This window comes from Condylura cristata, unplaced genomic scaffold, assembly GCF_000260355.1.
Source record: "Condylura cristata isolate star-nosed mole 26May11 unplaced genomic scaffold, ConCri1.0 scaffold00004, whole genome shotgun sequence".
In the NCBI taxonomy this organism is placed as follows: Eukaryota; Metazoa; Chordata; class Mammalia; order Eulipotyphla; family Talpidae; genus Condylura; species Condylura cristata.
In genome coordinates this window covers 3,991,889-4,007,365 of record NW_004567105.1, presented here as the reverse complement: position 1 = coordinate 4,007,365, position 15,477 = coordinate 3,991,889, and the positions used below count along the sequence as shown (strand labels likewise).

At 64.3% G+C, this 15,477-nt stretch overlaps 1 protein-coding gene across 1 annotated transcript; it reads right to left on the bottom strand.

Annotated features, from left to right (window-relative positions):
• Positions 1-4,532: 4,532 nt before the first annotated feature.
• Positions 4,533-14,289, bottom strand: DNAL4 (dynein, axonemal, light chain 4). The gene is made up of 4 exons (XM_004675652.2): positions 14,205-14,289; positions 7,754-7,963; positions 6,636-6,719; positions 4,533-5,586 (listed from the first exon to the last, which is right to left on the bottom strand). The coding sequence occupies exons 2-4, from the start codon at positions 7,820-7,822 to the stop codon at positions 5,422-5,424; spliced, it is 318 nt and encodes a 105-aa protein (XP_004675709.1). The 5' UTR covers positions 7,823-7,963; positions 14,205-14,289; the 3' UTR covers positions 4,533-5,421.
• Between the last annotated feature and the right edge of the window lie 1,188 nt (positions 14,290-15,477).

Sequence of the window (15,477 nt, the reverse complement as noted above, 5' to 3'; positions counted from 1 at the left end):
GCGTCAGGGCACACGGCGTCAGGGCACACGGCGTCAGGGCACACGCGTCAGGGCACACGCGTCAGGGCACACGCGTCAGGGCACACGGCGTGCTCAATCAATGTTTGCAAATAACAGAAAAGCCAGGACTCAACGCCACCCCACCTTTCCCTCGCGGGCCCAGGAACCTGACGCAGTGACCTGGTGAGAGGGCTGCGGGGGCAGGTGGCACGTCGCCTCCCAGCCCCTCCCCGTCCCTCCCACCTACCCGGCCCCTCCCCGGCCCCTCCCCCAGCCCCTCCCAGCCCCACCTGCGGGCCGGGGCCTGGCCGGCTCGGTGAGCTGTAATACCCGCGTGTGGCCACGAGAGGTCGCCCCACACCGCCGCTTGCAGTGAGACCGGCCTAGACAGCAGAGTCCACCCGGGACCCAGAAATCGGGTAGGAGCCGTGGGAAGACTGGGCGCTCTGAAGGGGTGACTAAATGGTGAACCATAGGAGGTTCCCTTGGGGCACAGAGGAGGAACCGGACCCGGAGAGGGGGTGGCTGGGTCTGGGGAGGGCCCTGCAGAGATGGTGTCCATGCGGGAGTGGCCAGGTGCCCCAGGCGCTGGAGCTGGAGGCCTGGGCCAGGGAGGGAGCCGCGGGCCAGGGTCCAGGGAAAGGCAGCTGGGCTGGGGCCGCTTGGTACCACACGCTCAGTCTCCGTCTCCTAGCCCTGGACAAGCTTTCCAAGAAGCTGGCCCTCACCATGATGGCACCTTCCCGCTCCCCTGGGGCTCTGGGCAGGGGCAGAGGAAGGAGCAGTGAGGGAAATGGGGGCGGGGGTCGCTCCAGGGTGGGGCTGGCGTTAAGGGCTAAGACTTTGCCGGGAAGCCCACACTCGGCTGTGCGGTCCTTCAGAGCTTCTCCACGCCAGGGGTCATTTGTGCTGCCCTGGGTCACCTTCTTCCTCAGGAAGCAGGCTAAGGGCAGTAACTTTGTGAAGCCCAACAAGCCTGAGGCCTCTGTGAGGGTCTGGGAAATTTGACGAAGGACACTGGGAATCTAGGGACAGGGCTCAGGTCCTGCCCCGGCCGTCGATGCTGAGTCTTGCAGTGTCCCCCGTTGCTCTGAGCCTCCTGGAGAAGCCTGCGCCCACCCACTGAGCCACTTCCGCCCTTCCATCCACTCCATGCACCCCCCCGTCCATCTGTCCACACGTCCATCCATCCAACATTCATCCACCATCACTCATCTGTCTATCATCCACCCACCCACCCTCCCACTTCTGTCTGTCCATCCGTCCATCCATCCACCCACCCGTCCGTCCACCCATCCATCCACTCCCCCGTCCATCTGTCTGTCCATCCGTCCGTCCTCTCATGCACCCGAGTCGTGACGCATCCCTGATTCGTAACAGCCCCGTGTGTGAGCGCTGACACGGTTTCTGACATCGAGTCACTCGTGTCGCAGGTGCGGACACACGTCGGAGCACGTGGCACAGTGGGATGCAGGTGACTGGCGAGGGGTGTCGGGGTGCTGCGGAGGCCCTGCAGAGGCAGCGCCGCTGGCCGCGCCTGGGCGGTCAGTGCCGGCCCTGAGCCGCGCGTCCGGGCCCGGGCACGCCCGGCTCTCAGAGCAGGTCCCCGCATCCGGCCGGAGCCTCCGTGTCTTCCTGGCGCGCTTCCCGGGGCCGGCTGAGGGTCTGAGGGTCGGCTGTGGGGGCGACAGCAGGGCCCCCCGCAGCAGGGGCGCTGGGCGGGGTTTCCCAGCTCAGGAGGGAACGTGGCCACAGCGGCGTCACCTGCCCTCCCGCCTTGCCCTGCCGGGCGACCTGCCAGACGCCCGAGCCTCCAGCTGGAAGTGGGGCCAGGGCGACCTCTGCCCTCTGCCCCACCGCCCGACCCCCTGACCCTTCCAACGCGACCCACCTTCTGCAGGTGCCCCGTAACCCTGGGGAGGCGGCGGGGCGGGGCCCACAGCCCCCATTTTTCAGGAGCAGAAACAGATGGGCGCAGCACAGACCTGCAGGTGGACGGGGCGGGGGGACCGCCCAGGCTGGGGGGCCTGGCGTCACAGGCTCCGCACGTGGCAACGTGCCTCTGCTGGGTGGGGGGCGGGGGCCGAGGCGGGCAGTGGCCCCTCACCGAGTCAGCTTGGGAGGCTCTGTGGTGCGAGCTCCCACTCACCAGAACTAGTACGGCTCGGGCTCCGGGCCCTCCCCGCCCGCCCGCGCTCAGGACTGAGCCAGCAGCTGGCAGAGGGAGGTGGTTGCTTTAAATACGCGTGAGGAAGACAAAAGGAAAACGCAGGTGGGGCCTGTGGCCAGACCCCAGCCGCCCGCCCTGCCTGGCTGGGCGGCTCCCCCATCTCAAGCAGCTGAGTCTGGTGCCACTGCTGGGGGGCGGGGCGGGGCCCCCAGTCCCGGCCCTCCCGGGGCTCTGTCCTCTGCAGAGGCGGGAAGCAGCCGAGCGGGATCCCGGCTTCTCCGCTCTGCTTTCAAGGCAACATTCAATACTGAGGCGATTTCTCCTCCGGCTCCTCGAGCCGCCCGGGCGGCCTGCCCGCTGCCTCGGTTGCCAGGGGCCTCCTGCGCTGCTGGCCCCAGCACCCCTCCGCCCCGCCGCCCGACTCTGGGGAGGCCCCGGCTGCCTGCGCTCCCGTGGCTGCGGCCGCAGGGGACGGGCCCGCAGGGGGACCCTGCCTTGGGGTCTGTCAGCCGGCAGCTCTGCTCCCGCACAGCGGACAGCGGTGTGTTCTGGGGCTGCTGCGTCTGGGCGGAGGCGGCGGCCCCCAAGACTGGGAGACAGATGGACAGAGGCACTGACAGGCCTGGGGACCCCAGTGCTGGGGGCGGTGGGGAACAAACAGGCCTGTGGACGCAGGGACACAGGCTGCCAGGCGAGGGCTAGGTCTGGGAGAGGCTGAGCCCTGGCAAGACATCTGCCCCCGCCGGACTCCTTCCTGTCAGTGGGAACATGACGGCCCCTCGGAGGTCTGCTGGGGACACAGGATGCCGTGGGCAGGAGCGGGGAGTCCCGTGCCCTGCCCCATCCTCGGAACTCCACCCAGCCTCCCCACGCCCCTGGGCCACGGGCTTGCCGGGGCAGTGAGGGGTGGCCCTTCCGGACCCCACGCCCCCAGGCCCCTTTCTCCTCCTCGCAGATTGTCTCAATGCGTGTCCTTCCTGAGTCTGTCTCCCTCAACAGGCGGCAGCCATTTGCCACCAGGGAAACAGCTTCGCTGATAGCTCCTCCTCGGCCTCATCACTGACAAGCCCTCTCCTTTCAGTCACGAAGGAATGTGGAGTCCCTGGCCAGGGGCAGCGACACCGAGTGGGAGGTCCGAGTGGCCATGTGCCCAGCCTGCGGTCGTGGCAGAAAGCAAGCCGCTGAGGCCGGCAGCCCTGTCCCGGTCCCGCCCAGCAGTGACCACACGCCCCGGGGAGGTGGGGGGTCCGGACAGTGGCTGCAGGAGCGATGGGCACCCTGTCCCAGGGCCTGGGACTCCTGCCGACCTGGGGACACGCTGCCTTCGGCCCAGTCTCCCGACCAAGCGCCCCAGGCGCAGGGGGAAGGAAGAGCCGGGCCGGGCCTGAGCCAGGTGGGAGGCCTCAGGGCCCACACTCCCGACCGCCACCCCTCACCACCTTCTGGCACCTGCACGCAGCAGATTATAGAAGAGAACAGACGCCAAGCAGCCAGCTAATAAGCTCGCTGTGCCCAGCCTCCGCACCCCCTCACGCCCATCTGTGCCTCCCAGTCTCCCTGGCAGCACCCCATGTGGTGTGGGGCGCAGGCTGCGGCAGTGAGTGGTCTCATTCATGTTCCCTGCCCCCCCCCCACCCCGAAGAACTGGGGCCAGTGCAGTGAGCTCCTGCGCCCCAGGGGTCAGCTGGGGCCGTGGCCATGGTTTCTGTCTGCCCCACCCCGCCCTGGGCTCAGCCCGGGAGCCCCCGTGGGCTCCTTGCCTGCTCGGCCCCTGGTGCCTGTCCCAGCAGGCCGTCCAGTTCAGGTGTCCTGGTGGGTGTGGGGACGAGGGGCTGGGGGGACACTGGGGTTCGGGACCAGCCGAGCTGACAAGGCTTCGTGGTCCCTGAAGGCAGCTCCTTGTCCTCAGGGCATTCGGCCTTCATGCGGGGAGCCTGGGCACCCTCTCCCCTAGAGCCCTACTTTGCCCACCCAGAGGCCCCTCCCCCGGCCTCTTCCCCCCTCCAGAACGCCCGGTCTGTCTCTTCCCACACCACTGCACGCCGAGTGGAGCAGGCTGAACCGCCGGCTTCAGGGCCCCTCACGCGTGAGGGCGGTTCTGTGGCCACCCGCTGGGCCTGGCTCCCCGGGGCCGAGGAAAGTCTTCGAGCTGCATGAAGCGTCGTGGGGCTGAAACGCCACAGAAGCACCGTCGGGCCGCAGGGTGGCTCGTGTCTGGCCCAGTCAGCTGGGTCGCCCCCACCCCGTGACGTGCCGGGGAAGGCGGGCCCGGGCAGGGCCGGGCCCCCTCAGCCTAAGGACAGTGACCAGCCCGCCCACAGCGGCCCAGGAGAGGCTGTAAGTCAAGCTGGTTTTGGTCATTTTAATTGTAAAAACCCAGACATTTATATAAATAAGACCGCTGTGTAAAATAGGATTCACCTTCTACTAAAACCCTTCTCCCACATTCAGAAAGAACATAGAAAATCCAGCAGAGCTCAAGTACAAATCGGCATGCGGTCCCTGATGAGAAGCAGCCGCGGCCGCCCCCTGCCAACAGGCCTCCCGGGGAGCGGACTCCTGGCCCGGGCCTCTCCCCGCCCAGTGCGCCCCGGAGAAGCTTCGCGGGCAGCTCCGGCCACTGTTACCAGTGCCCGGGAGGAGGCTGAGTCCGCTCCGGAGGGCGCGGGGAGGGGCTCGGGTCGGGCCAGGGCCAGGGCGGGCTGTGGGCGGGCAGTCCGGTGAGATGCGGTGGCCGGTTCTGCCTGGGGTCAAGTTGGGGAAGGGGTCCCGGGGTCACCGCTTCTCCCGAGCACAGGGAGAGAAGCTGCCGGTGTCCCCGGCCGGGGGAGGGCTCCTTCCGGGGGCCGGCTGCGGGTCAGGCGGCCGGTCAGGACAAGGGCGGTGGACGCTCACCCGCGGAGCTGGGGTGCGGGCTGGGCCCCTGGGGTGCAGGGCAGAACGGCCCCAGGGAGGTGGGCCGGGCAGGGCCTTATGAGAAAAAGGGCGCCCCGCACCCCGCTCCTGCCGGCCGCCTCCGGCCTGCCTGCGTCCACCGCTCCTGGGCCTGCGACAGCCCGGGACGCAGCGACAAGACTGGGAGCCTGGGACAGAGGCGACAAATTCACACACGGGGCGCAGGAGACGGGGACACAGGACAGAAGAGGAGACCCCAGACTCCCGCGCCACAGCCAGGACCCGCGGGGAACTGAGGCCCGGCCCGGACGAGCGGCGGCAGGAAGAAGTCCTGGGGACCAGGGCCGGGCGCGGTGTCAGGAGCACTTCCAGACACACACGGCCAGCGTCCCCCCGAAGTACAGGTACAGGAGGTTCTTCACCTCGTGTGTGATCTCGAACCCGAAGCCCTCGCCGATCACCACGTGCCAGGAGGAGCCGAACTTCTTGTCCATCGTCTCTTTGATCATCTTGGCGGCGCTCTGGAAGAAGAGGACACTGTTGGGGTGCGGGCGGGGACGCTGGCCCTGGAAGCCCAAGTGCTGGCAAGAGGGCGGCCGTCGCCCACTGGGCGCGTTCTCCTGCTGGGGGCCCAGAAAGCCCAGGCGCCGCCCTGCAGGAGGCTCCAGGCAAGGGGGCAGGCTGGTTCCGGGCGTCAGGACGCGGCTGGTGGCGGCCAGGCGCCACGCACGCGCAGCCGTGCAGGACCGGCCCGCCCCGAGGTGTCAGCCAGCCCCTCTGGCTTTGGGAGCGGCTCCTCCCGGCGCTGGCCAGAGCCTCTTAGGGGCCGCGGGGCAGGGGAGGGCGCAGCCTCTGTGAACGCCAGGCCGCCCTGGAAGCACCTACCCTCCCCGTGCCCGGGGCCACGCCGGGCGTCCGCAGCTCTCAGTACATGTACCCGCAAGACAGAGGAGGCAGCACCCCATCTTATCACGGAATAAGAAACTGGGGCTCAGAGCTGAGTAGCTTGTCCAAGGTGGAAGAACCAGGAAGGCCTGGAGGTGGACTCCTGCCCGGCCGCCCCAAGCCAGAGCCCTCGGACAAGGGCGCCTCCCCGTGGATACTCCCTGAGGCGCCTCCCTGCGGGCTGCCCCGCTCGTCAGCAGCTGGGTAAGCTGCACACCCCCATGCTGATGCCAGCTGGCCGACCCCCAGCGCCCAGCCCGGGGCCGGTGCAGAGTGATAATGAATGAATGGCTGGGTGGGCTCTGTTCTCTGCCGGGGCCGGGGAAAGGCACCCTATTCACCAGCCCTCCGGAGGTGGGGAACACGGACGGGGCGTCAAGGAGCTCCCCAGGCTGCTCTCCTTCAAGGGCTGGGCGTGACCCCCAGGCCAGAGCCCTGAGAGCGCACTGCTGGGTCCTCACTGGCCTTCCTGGGCTGCGTGTGAAAGCTCGCAAGGAAGTGGCCAGTCTGGCCCAGCCTGGCCCAGCAGGGAGCTCTGCCAGGAGCTGGCTGCCGATGGAGCCACTCATTCACCCACGGGGGGTGGGGGTGGGGTGTCACCAGAGGCACAGGGGGCTGCCCGTACCTCGTTGTTGTTGGAGAATTTCTCACAGGCCGTGACACACAGCTCCATGGTCTCCACCCGCATCTCCTCTGGCATGTCCGAGTGCTAGACGGGGCAGGGCGACAGACAGACAGAGGCTCAGCCCTCCAGCTGGCCGGCCGGCTGGCCTCTCTGCCCAAGCTTAAGGCGGGGACGCTGGGGAGCTGCCCTGGCCTGGCTCTGGGCAAAGCCTCCTGACCGGGGGCAGCTGGGCTGAGCCCAGCCCTGGGCTCCAGGCTCCGTGAGGGCGCGCGGCTCCACGTCGCTGTCTGTGTCGGGGTGGGCAGCCGCTGGCCCCTTGGCACCCGGCTTCCTCCCCGCCGCTGTGGCTCTCGCCCAGCCTGCCTCGCCGGGCCCCTTCCTCCCAGTGGTGCAGCGCCCGGGGCTTCAGCCCAGCCTGTCCTCGGGTCCAGCCTCCTACTGTCCAGGGCGCTAGCCTGTCTCGAGGATTCATAAGCCGCTATGGGGAGGGCGCCCACACTTTCACCCCCAGCGTGACCTCTGTTTTGGCCTCGGGACCCCTACGTGCAGTGGCTTCTCAACAGCCCTGCTCGGGAGTCCAAAAGATCGCAAATGCCCCACAAGTCTCGCGTCCTCTGTCCTCTGGGGCCTAACGCCCATTCTCCTTTCCGCAACCAGAGTGAGCACAAACCAGTCGGCCACTGCCTCTGGGGAAACCCCTCGGGGCGCCCCTCCGCGGCCCCTCTGGTGACTGGCCTCTCATCCTCTGGGCACGCACTGCCTCCTCGGGCTTTCGGGGCCTGGGGTCACCCCTGCTGGAAGGCTCTTCCCGGGGCTTGCTCCCTAACTATGTTCTGGCCTCCGACAGAAGAAAGCTTCCCAGAGGCCAGTTCCCTCTGCTGCCTGATGCATGTTTTATTTTTGCTGGTAGCATCTGTGACCTGGAGAGACGTGCTTTTGCAGGGGCAGCCTGGTCGGTCCCGGCGCCGTGCACATGGCTAGGGAGGAGGTGGCCGAGGTAACACTGGTCATGAATGAATGGATGGAAGAATGAGTCACGTCGCCTGCTACATCTGAGCCAGCAGAGTTCTCTCCTCCCTCGCAGGGCCGCCCCGCCCCGCCCCGCCCGCCCGGCTTACCCTGACCAGGGGGAAAGTGTGCAGCCGCTTGTAGTCAGCTTCTTCCTTCTTCCCTTCTGTTTCCCCCATGGTCCTCCCCCGGGGCCGCTGGCGGGCAGGAGCGAGCGGGGCCTTCGGTGCTGGGCCTGGCAGTGACGCGCCCGGGAGCTCTGGAAGCAGGAGCAGGCCCTGCCGCCTTGTGGGAGTGGAGACCGGCTCTCCCCAGGGGTGCTGCAGGAAACAGGAAAGACCGGGAGAAAAGAGTTGGCTTCAAAACCGTTCATCACAAATTAGAACTGTCTCAGTAACAATTTGACACCTCCCGATCTTAACTCCTCCGCATCCTTTCCCAAATGGCCAGCAAGCCTGCAGCCGGCTGAGTCAACACGGGAAGCTGGCCGGCGAGAACACGCTGTGAGACGCTGCGGGCCCACACTGCGCCTTCCAGACACACTGACGGTGGGCCAGGCGGGGGGCCTCGAGCGAGCCACCAGCAGACGCCGCTTCTGCGCCCCGCGTACACAGCCCCCATTTTCCAGCTGGTGATGGCGTTAAATGTCAGGTGGCGAGCAACAATCCCGGGCGTGTGGGCCAGCAAGCGCCCCCTTCCCCTGGCCCTGGTGTACAGGAGGGCGCCACTGCTCCTCCATCCTGGCCTCCCCCGCCCCGGGGGCCCCTGTCCTGCCTGGCCCAGGAACTAGGTGTTCTGACTCCACTGCTCCCCAGCACCGAGGCCGGGGCCTCAGATGCCCCTCAGTCGCACCGACCTCAAGGGACAGTTACGAGAGTGGAATGAGACGGGCCTGGCACTCCGCACACTGTGCCCCTCTGGCACGGGGGGAGCCGGGGGCGGGCATGCGGGGGCGACTTATGACTTGGCCAGATGTAAGGGTGTCTCTCCCCTCCAAATCCGATGCGATGGCAGGGGGGCTTCTCCTGAAGAGATGAGCCGGAATCCTCAAGGGAGCCTGGCTGGAAACCCGACAACACGACTCACTCTGCAGGCCACAGGGCTCGAAGGACTTCCGACCTCAGGAGCAGTGCGGAGCCCTGACAAGCACAGTCAAATACTTTGAAGCCGGCACTTGTCACACTTCTGAATAAAGCTGCCATGGCCAGCCGCTGCACCACAGTCCCGGCGGGTCCCGGCAGGCCACGCTCAGCAGGCTGCCCGCGTGCCAGGCGCCGTGAAGAGCTTCACCTGCCTGGCTCGGGTCCCGGCTGCCGGGGCCCCACGAGGTAGGTTCTGCGTGGGCGGATGGAGGCACGAAGCTGCCGCCCGGCTAGTGAGTGGCAGAGCTGGGTTTGAGCCCCAGCAGTCTCTGGTGTGGGTTGGTAGCCCTCCTTGGCCCTCATACGCAGCTGGCACCCACAGAGAGTGGCCTCAAGTGCGTGACCACTAGCGTGGCTGGGGTGTCCCCAGACGTGAGATAAAAGCTGACTCTCCTCCTGAGTGCCTGCTGCGCCAGCGCGCGCTGGAGCCTTGCTCACAGGCCAAGCAGTGCTTTCTCTCAGCTGCGCGCCCCCACTCCCCTCCACTAGACGGGGGCCGGCCGGGCCCAGCGCCACCGCCCCATGACGCTGGTGTTTTTTGGTTCCCGAGAGGCTCATCCGTTCAGGTATCAGCGGCTTCTCTTAGCTCATCCGTTCAGGTATCAGCGGCTTCTGGTCCTGCGTGTCAGCCGGCACATGTCCAGGCACCGCCATCACCCTTTCCGCTCACGCTTCTGACTTCACGCCTCGCGGTGCAGCTGGTCTCTGCTCATCAGCACTGAGGCCCATCTGCAGTTCCACCCCGTCCCCCCAGCTTTAGTAGGGAGGCATTTTCCTGCTGCCTCCTCCGCATTCCTGGGGGATGACAAGGTGATGACACCGATGGCAAGGGACAGGGCTTCACCCCGAGATTTCAAGCAGACGCAACCCGAGAAGCCAGAGCCGCTGTCAGGTGCTTTCCACCAAGATGTTTCGCTTTGGCGCCAGGCAGCCGGGAGCCAGGACACGCGGGCGGGAGCCGGATGTGGGTGTGGAGCAGCGTGCGTGGCCTGTGGGGAGGCCAGATGGGAGGCTGCGGGGACTTGGCCTCAGCACGGACCCGGACGCGCCAGCAGGGTCTCTCAAGGCTGACAGCTGGGGGGTGAGGCCATCCTCCCCCAGAAGACAGAGCGGGCCTCTGAGGTGAAGGTCTAGAATGGAGCCGAGCTCTGCGCTCTCCCTTGCTTTGCAGCCTTGGGGCAAGGCTTCTCCTGCGTCTCGGGGTCCTGCTCCCTGAGAGGGGTCCCCCCATCGTCTCACTCTGACACTGCCCAAGCCCAAGTCTTCGCCCTGAGTCTGCACACGAGCTGCTCTCCACCTGCTCCCGGCCGGCTCTGCCCACTGCCCAGGACTCCCTGACCCCTCCCAAGCCCGCTGGCTGAAGGGCCCCAACGGCACGCAGCTTCCCGCCCATCTCGTGTCCTCCTGGGGACCCACGAGGGGCGAGACTTACGGAACAAAAAGGACCGGTCGGAAATGGTGTTTCCAGCCACAGAAAGGCTTTTTTAAGCTGCCACCTCCCCTTAGAGCGCAGCTACAGCCATGAGCACGATGAGCCCTGTTGCAGGGCTGCTCCCCGAAATAGCAGTGCTCGGGCTTTAATCACCGTATCCATCTTCCGCGCAAGGAGCGTGCGCCCACAGCTCCAGGCCAGAGGCGGCCAGCTCAGGGCACCTCAATAATGCAGGCCTGGCCGCGCTGCCCGCCCCTCGCCGCCCCCTCCCCCAGACCCAGAGGCCCTCACAGCTTAACGACTGACTGACCGGAGACTTCTGGGCAACAGAGGCAGAGTCCTTAATCACCCGCTTGTCAAAGCCAGTCTCTCGCCCCTTGGTGGCCTTAGCCATTATTATTTTGCTTTTTGGGAGCATTCCACAAAAATCCTTGAGGAAGAGGGACGAGGGGAGTGGACCTTGGGAAAGGCCTAAAGTGTCTGCCAGCTCCTTGCAGCATGTTGGGGAGACAGTTGCTCAAAGCCCGAAGGACCCTGGCTGGAGACCCCTCTCACGCCCCTGGCAGAGTCGCCAGGCGGAGCGGCCCAGGCAGCCAGGCCGGACGGTCGCTGCCTCTCGGAGGGGCTGGCCTCACGGAACCTGGGCAAACAGGGCCAAGAGCAGACCCCACCTCACGGGAGCCGTCAGCTCTTGCGCCCCTGCAGTGAGAAGGGGACAGGCAGGCCTTTCCTCATGTGCCAGCACCCCTAAACCTTCAGCCAAACGCACCAGCACGTGCGAGGTCCCTCCGAGCAGCTAGTGTTAAGGGCGGTCGCAGGCAGCCGGGCGGGGCCCAGGAGGTGACCCTGTCTGCACTCTCCTATTGGCCTGTGGGGGTGCCGTCCACTCCCAGCCCTCAACCCAAGCTGCGGGGGTTCAGAGCGGCTGGGGGCTGGCCCGAGGTACACAGGTAGGGTCCCTCCCACGTCTATTCTGTGCTCCTGTGTCTCCTGTCACCTGCCAGTAGGAGACAAGATGGAAATGAAACATGAACACCTCTGTCCCCAGTCACCAGCCCCTCCTTCCCCCGCTCAGTTAGGGAGCCGCCCTCCCTTGGCAGACAGAGCACAGCTGGCAAGCTGGACGTGGGGGTCCTCCTGAGATGTGGGCAACAAGGCAGATCTGGATTTCACAGAGGAGCTTACATGGGGCCGCAAACACGGGCTGCGTGGGAAACACTGTGAGTAAGCGCACTAAAAACATCCAAAATTCAACAGCAAGGAGATGACTGTGGAATAAAGGCGTTTTCTTCAGTCAGTTTCCTTTTACACGCACAAAGAGTTGGCATTTTTTTTTAACAATGCTCTTATTTCTTCTCATTTTATTGAGGTACAGTGAAAACCTGATGCATCTTAAGTCACGAGAAAGGAGGGAGGAGGAGGCCAGGAGAGTGATGAAGACATTTTCCCCATGGACAACCTGACTCATGACCGACACTGACTCACACCACACAGCCTCGTGGACGGACCCCAACTTGGATGACATCCCCAAGATTTTCGTCAGGTGCCAAATCCAACCAGAGGCGACGCCCACCACAGCCACTAGCGACCCAAGAGAAAAGCCCCTCGCCAGGGGGCTCTTGCCAGCCCCACCCGCCGCTGCCACTCAAGAGACCAGACTTAAACGTAAGGGACCAAGAACATTATCGCAGGTGTAAAGTGGGGTTTCGCACGGATTTATTTTTTAAGAAATCACTCGCAGTGCTGGGCACCAGGGATGCCTCACAACCGTCTGTGCCTGCGCACCATGCCGGAGGCCCGCTGGGCTCGGGGCTCGGCCTGCCCTCCTGCCCGTGTCCCAGGGCACCGAGGCCAGCGTTGGGCACCTGGCAACAGCCCTACAAACACCCACGCTGCAGTTACATCCTAGTTTGTTTGCTCCTTGGGCAGGGAGAGGCCTGTGGATTCTGCCCAGTAATATGTGCTGAGCACTGATCTTGAGCCAGGCAAAGGACGGTGTTCTACACACAGAAGCTCTTATTTACTCCCCGCGCTAAGGCCGACAGACAGGCTTGTTATTCCGACTTCTCTAGTGACGCCGTAGGCTGAGAAAAGGAGCTGACTCCACCAGCTAGTAAGCAGAGGAGCCAGGATTCAACCCCAAGTGATATGAGCCACGGGAATTCAGGACTGTTTTTCAGTTACTCCAGTGTCAGCAGGAGACAGCCGCTGCCTTCAAGGATCTTCCAGTCTGATATGGGAGGTGAGCACGCCTGTGCACACTCACGCGCACACGCACACACAGAACAAGATGGCTCACGATGGAGTAAGTGCCACAGACACTGCTGAGATAGAAAGGATCTGGCAGGGAAGAGGACAGCGAGAGAAGAGAAACCTTGTCCCCGAGGGCAGGGGCAGCCTCGAGCCAGGCCTTGAAAGATGAGCGGGCACTGGACAGGTGGACAAGGGGAGGAAGACTCGCTGGTAGAGAGGTGAACAGCGCAGCGAGGCCAGGGAAGAGCACTCGAAGCATTTTCTGGGAAAGCGCCCCTCCCATCTGCTGGCAGACAGAAGCTGGCACAGAGAAGGGGGCGGGAGCTGGGGCTGGGTCGCGGAAGCACAGGCTCCAGCCTGGAACCCAGGCCTAAGTGGGGCGGATATTTCTAGTGGGGCAAGGGAAACCCTTCGGCGGTCTCCTGGGGGATGGTGACATGGTCGTAGCTCTGGCAACTGCTCTGCCCATGCATCAACAGGAGGAGAGGCTGCACGCCCGCTGGGAGGCCACAGCAGCGACTCTCAGCGGACAGGAGGCAAAGCTCTGAACCACGGTGGCAGCTTCAGGAATGGAGAGGATGTGAGGTCCTCATGGAGGCAGAACCAAAGCAACCTGACAATTGCCAGAACGGGGCGGGCATGGCAGTGACAGGTGATGCCCCCGGAGAAGGTGGATGCCCCTGGGAGAGAAACAGCAAGTCAGGTAGAACAGATGGCCAGGTGGAGAAGCCACGGCTTGATTTTAGCACTACTGAGTTCCCGTTGTTGGTAAGAGGTACAGAGCCGAGTAGGGGGGAGGAAAAGACTAAATCACGGACTGTCTTAGGGAGCGAGAGAAGAAAGTGGCCCGGCCCAGCTGCCACATTGTTGCATCAATCTCTACCCTTACGCAAAGCCTCCCTGACTAAGGAAGTTCAGGAGAAAGACCAGAGGTGGAGGTCTGACTTTTGGGGTCAAATGGAGACATGGCTGACGGTGGGATGCTGGGGACTTCTCAGGGACATGCAGGCAGGAAGAGACAAAGGAAGTGACATGACACATACTGACTCTCCAATTCACCTCACCCTCAGAGTCCCCCACCGAGTTGTGCTACAGTGTCCTGATGTCCTATGAACTCAGGAAGCAGGGAAGTAACTTGTTAGGGTCCTGCAGATTCGGTCTGCCAAGTTCTTCTCACTACACCCATGCACATCCTTGGGGGAAGCCTACAGTTGGGTCAGAGAATCACCCTGAAGATCAGAGTCCAAAAGGCCTTAGAGATCAGTCAACCCAACTTCACCCGAGGCCCAAGGAGGGAAATGACCCGCCTCAAGTCCCAGCCCGCTGACAGTCGCCCAAGTCCAGCGGATGGGTCAAGGCGACGCTGACCACCGACCCACCCACGGAAGTGGTGGAGAGGTTACTTGGCGAAAGATGTGTTTGGGGCCCGGGAAGGGTGTCGAGGAATGGGGGACAACGGTCAGGGAGGATGGGAGGGCGCGAAGATGGATCCGGCCTCCACTAGTGAAAGGAGAGGCCGGCAGAGTCGCGACCGACGACAGTCTGTCACCACCCAGCTCGCAGGTCCCCCAAGTGACGGGTGGGGGTCGGAGGACCTGGGGCTGGACACCAGCAGGCGGCAGACGGAGGTGGGGCCTCGCTGTGGGCGAGGCCCCGCCCGTCCCGCGATGCCTCCCGCCCCCCGGTCGGGCCGGCCCTCCCCGCTCGGCTGCCCGCCGCGCCCCGGGGCCTCACCTGCTCCCGCGGGGGCCGGAGCCGGGGCCCGCAGCTAGCGCACCCCCGCCAGGGTTGTCAAGGAGCGAAACCAGAGTGTCTTAGCAACCAGCAAGGAAGTCCTTCCCCCTCACCGGACGTTGACGAGGCTTTCACTTCTCATTGGTGAAGAGCGATGTCAATCAGAGCCGAATGGGCCCTCCAACGTCGAGGTTTGCGCGGAGGGGGCGTGGCCTGGGGCCGGAGAGGCGGGGCTTCATTTATGGTCGTCTTTAGCGGGCCTGAGGGGGCCGGGCACAAAGTTCTCTGGATTTTTTACGAAACAAACTTTGGGGGTTTCCTTCAGTCATTTTGATAACAAATGACTGAGCGTCTATTTATTAGGTTCTCAAAGCCCTATTCACGACTAGCGCTTATTGGAGCTTTCCAGTCAGAGTCGCACCTGTTCCCACCACCACACTGCACACGTTCACGTTAGACATCGCCCAGGTGGATCCAGGCCCGGGAGGCGAAGGCCTCGTTAGCGGAAAGAGAGAAGGTTCCAGGTCCTCCCACCTGCAGCCCGCCTCGAAAGAGTCGCCTGGTCCCACCTACATCAGCCCACCTTGTCTTCCCCTTGGGAGGAAACTTAATCTGTAAGTATTAGTGCAGGCGGAGAGAGGGGGCCGGGGAAAAACCCGCAGACTCAGTTATTTGACTGTAGAGCAAAAAGGTCAGCTGGGCTCCCTAAACTTTTCCTTTATGGGAATGAGTCTTTGGGGTGACATCCAAGGCCACATTCACAGATGGGTCTTGGACAGCGGTTAACCAGTAGAGCTCATTCCACCAGCGAGGTGGCCGGGGCGTGGACAGGCTTTCTCCCAGGAGGGAGGTGGTGCTTGAGCTGGCCGGTCTAAGGTGGCCAGTAGGCCGAAGAAGGTGGGGCGCATCTTTCGCTGGAGAACGGTTGGGGGCTCGGTGTGGCCTGGGTGGTGACTGTGGTACAAATGGGGGGGGTGGTGAGGAAGGTGGGGGTGAAGATACAGAGGGAAGTAGAAACCCCAGGGCTCAAGGGTTTGGATGCCAGATTCAGGGACCTGGGTGCTCTCTGGGGTGAGCTGAGAGTGTGGGTGGGCTTCAAGCCAGACAGAAACTAGGTCAGACTGGGCGATAGGAAGCTCCTTGGGTTGGTAACAGTGGCGGACTGGACCCTCGTGTGCGGGCAGCAGATACTCACAGTGACTCGTCTGAGACTGGGCAGCCTGAGGTGTGTGAGCCTGGCTGCTTCCCAGCTTGCCTCCCTGGTGTGTTCTGA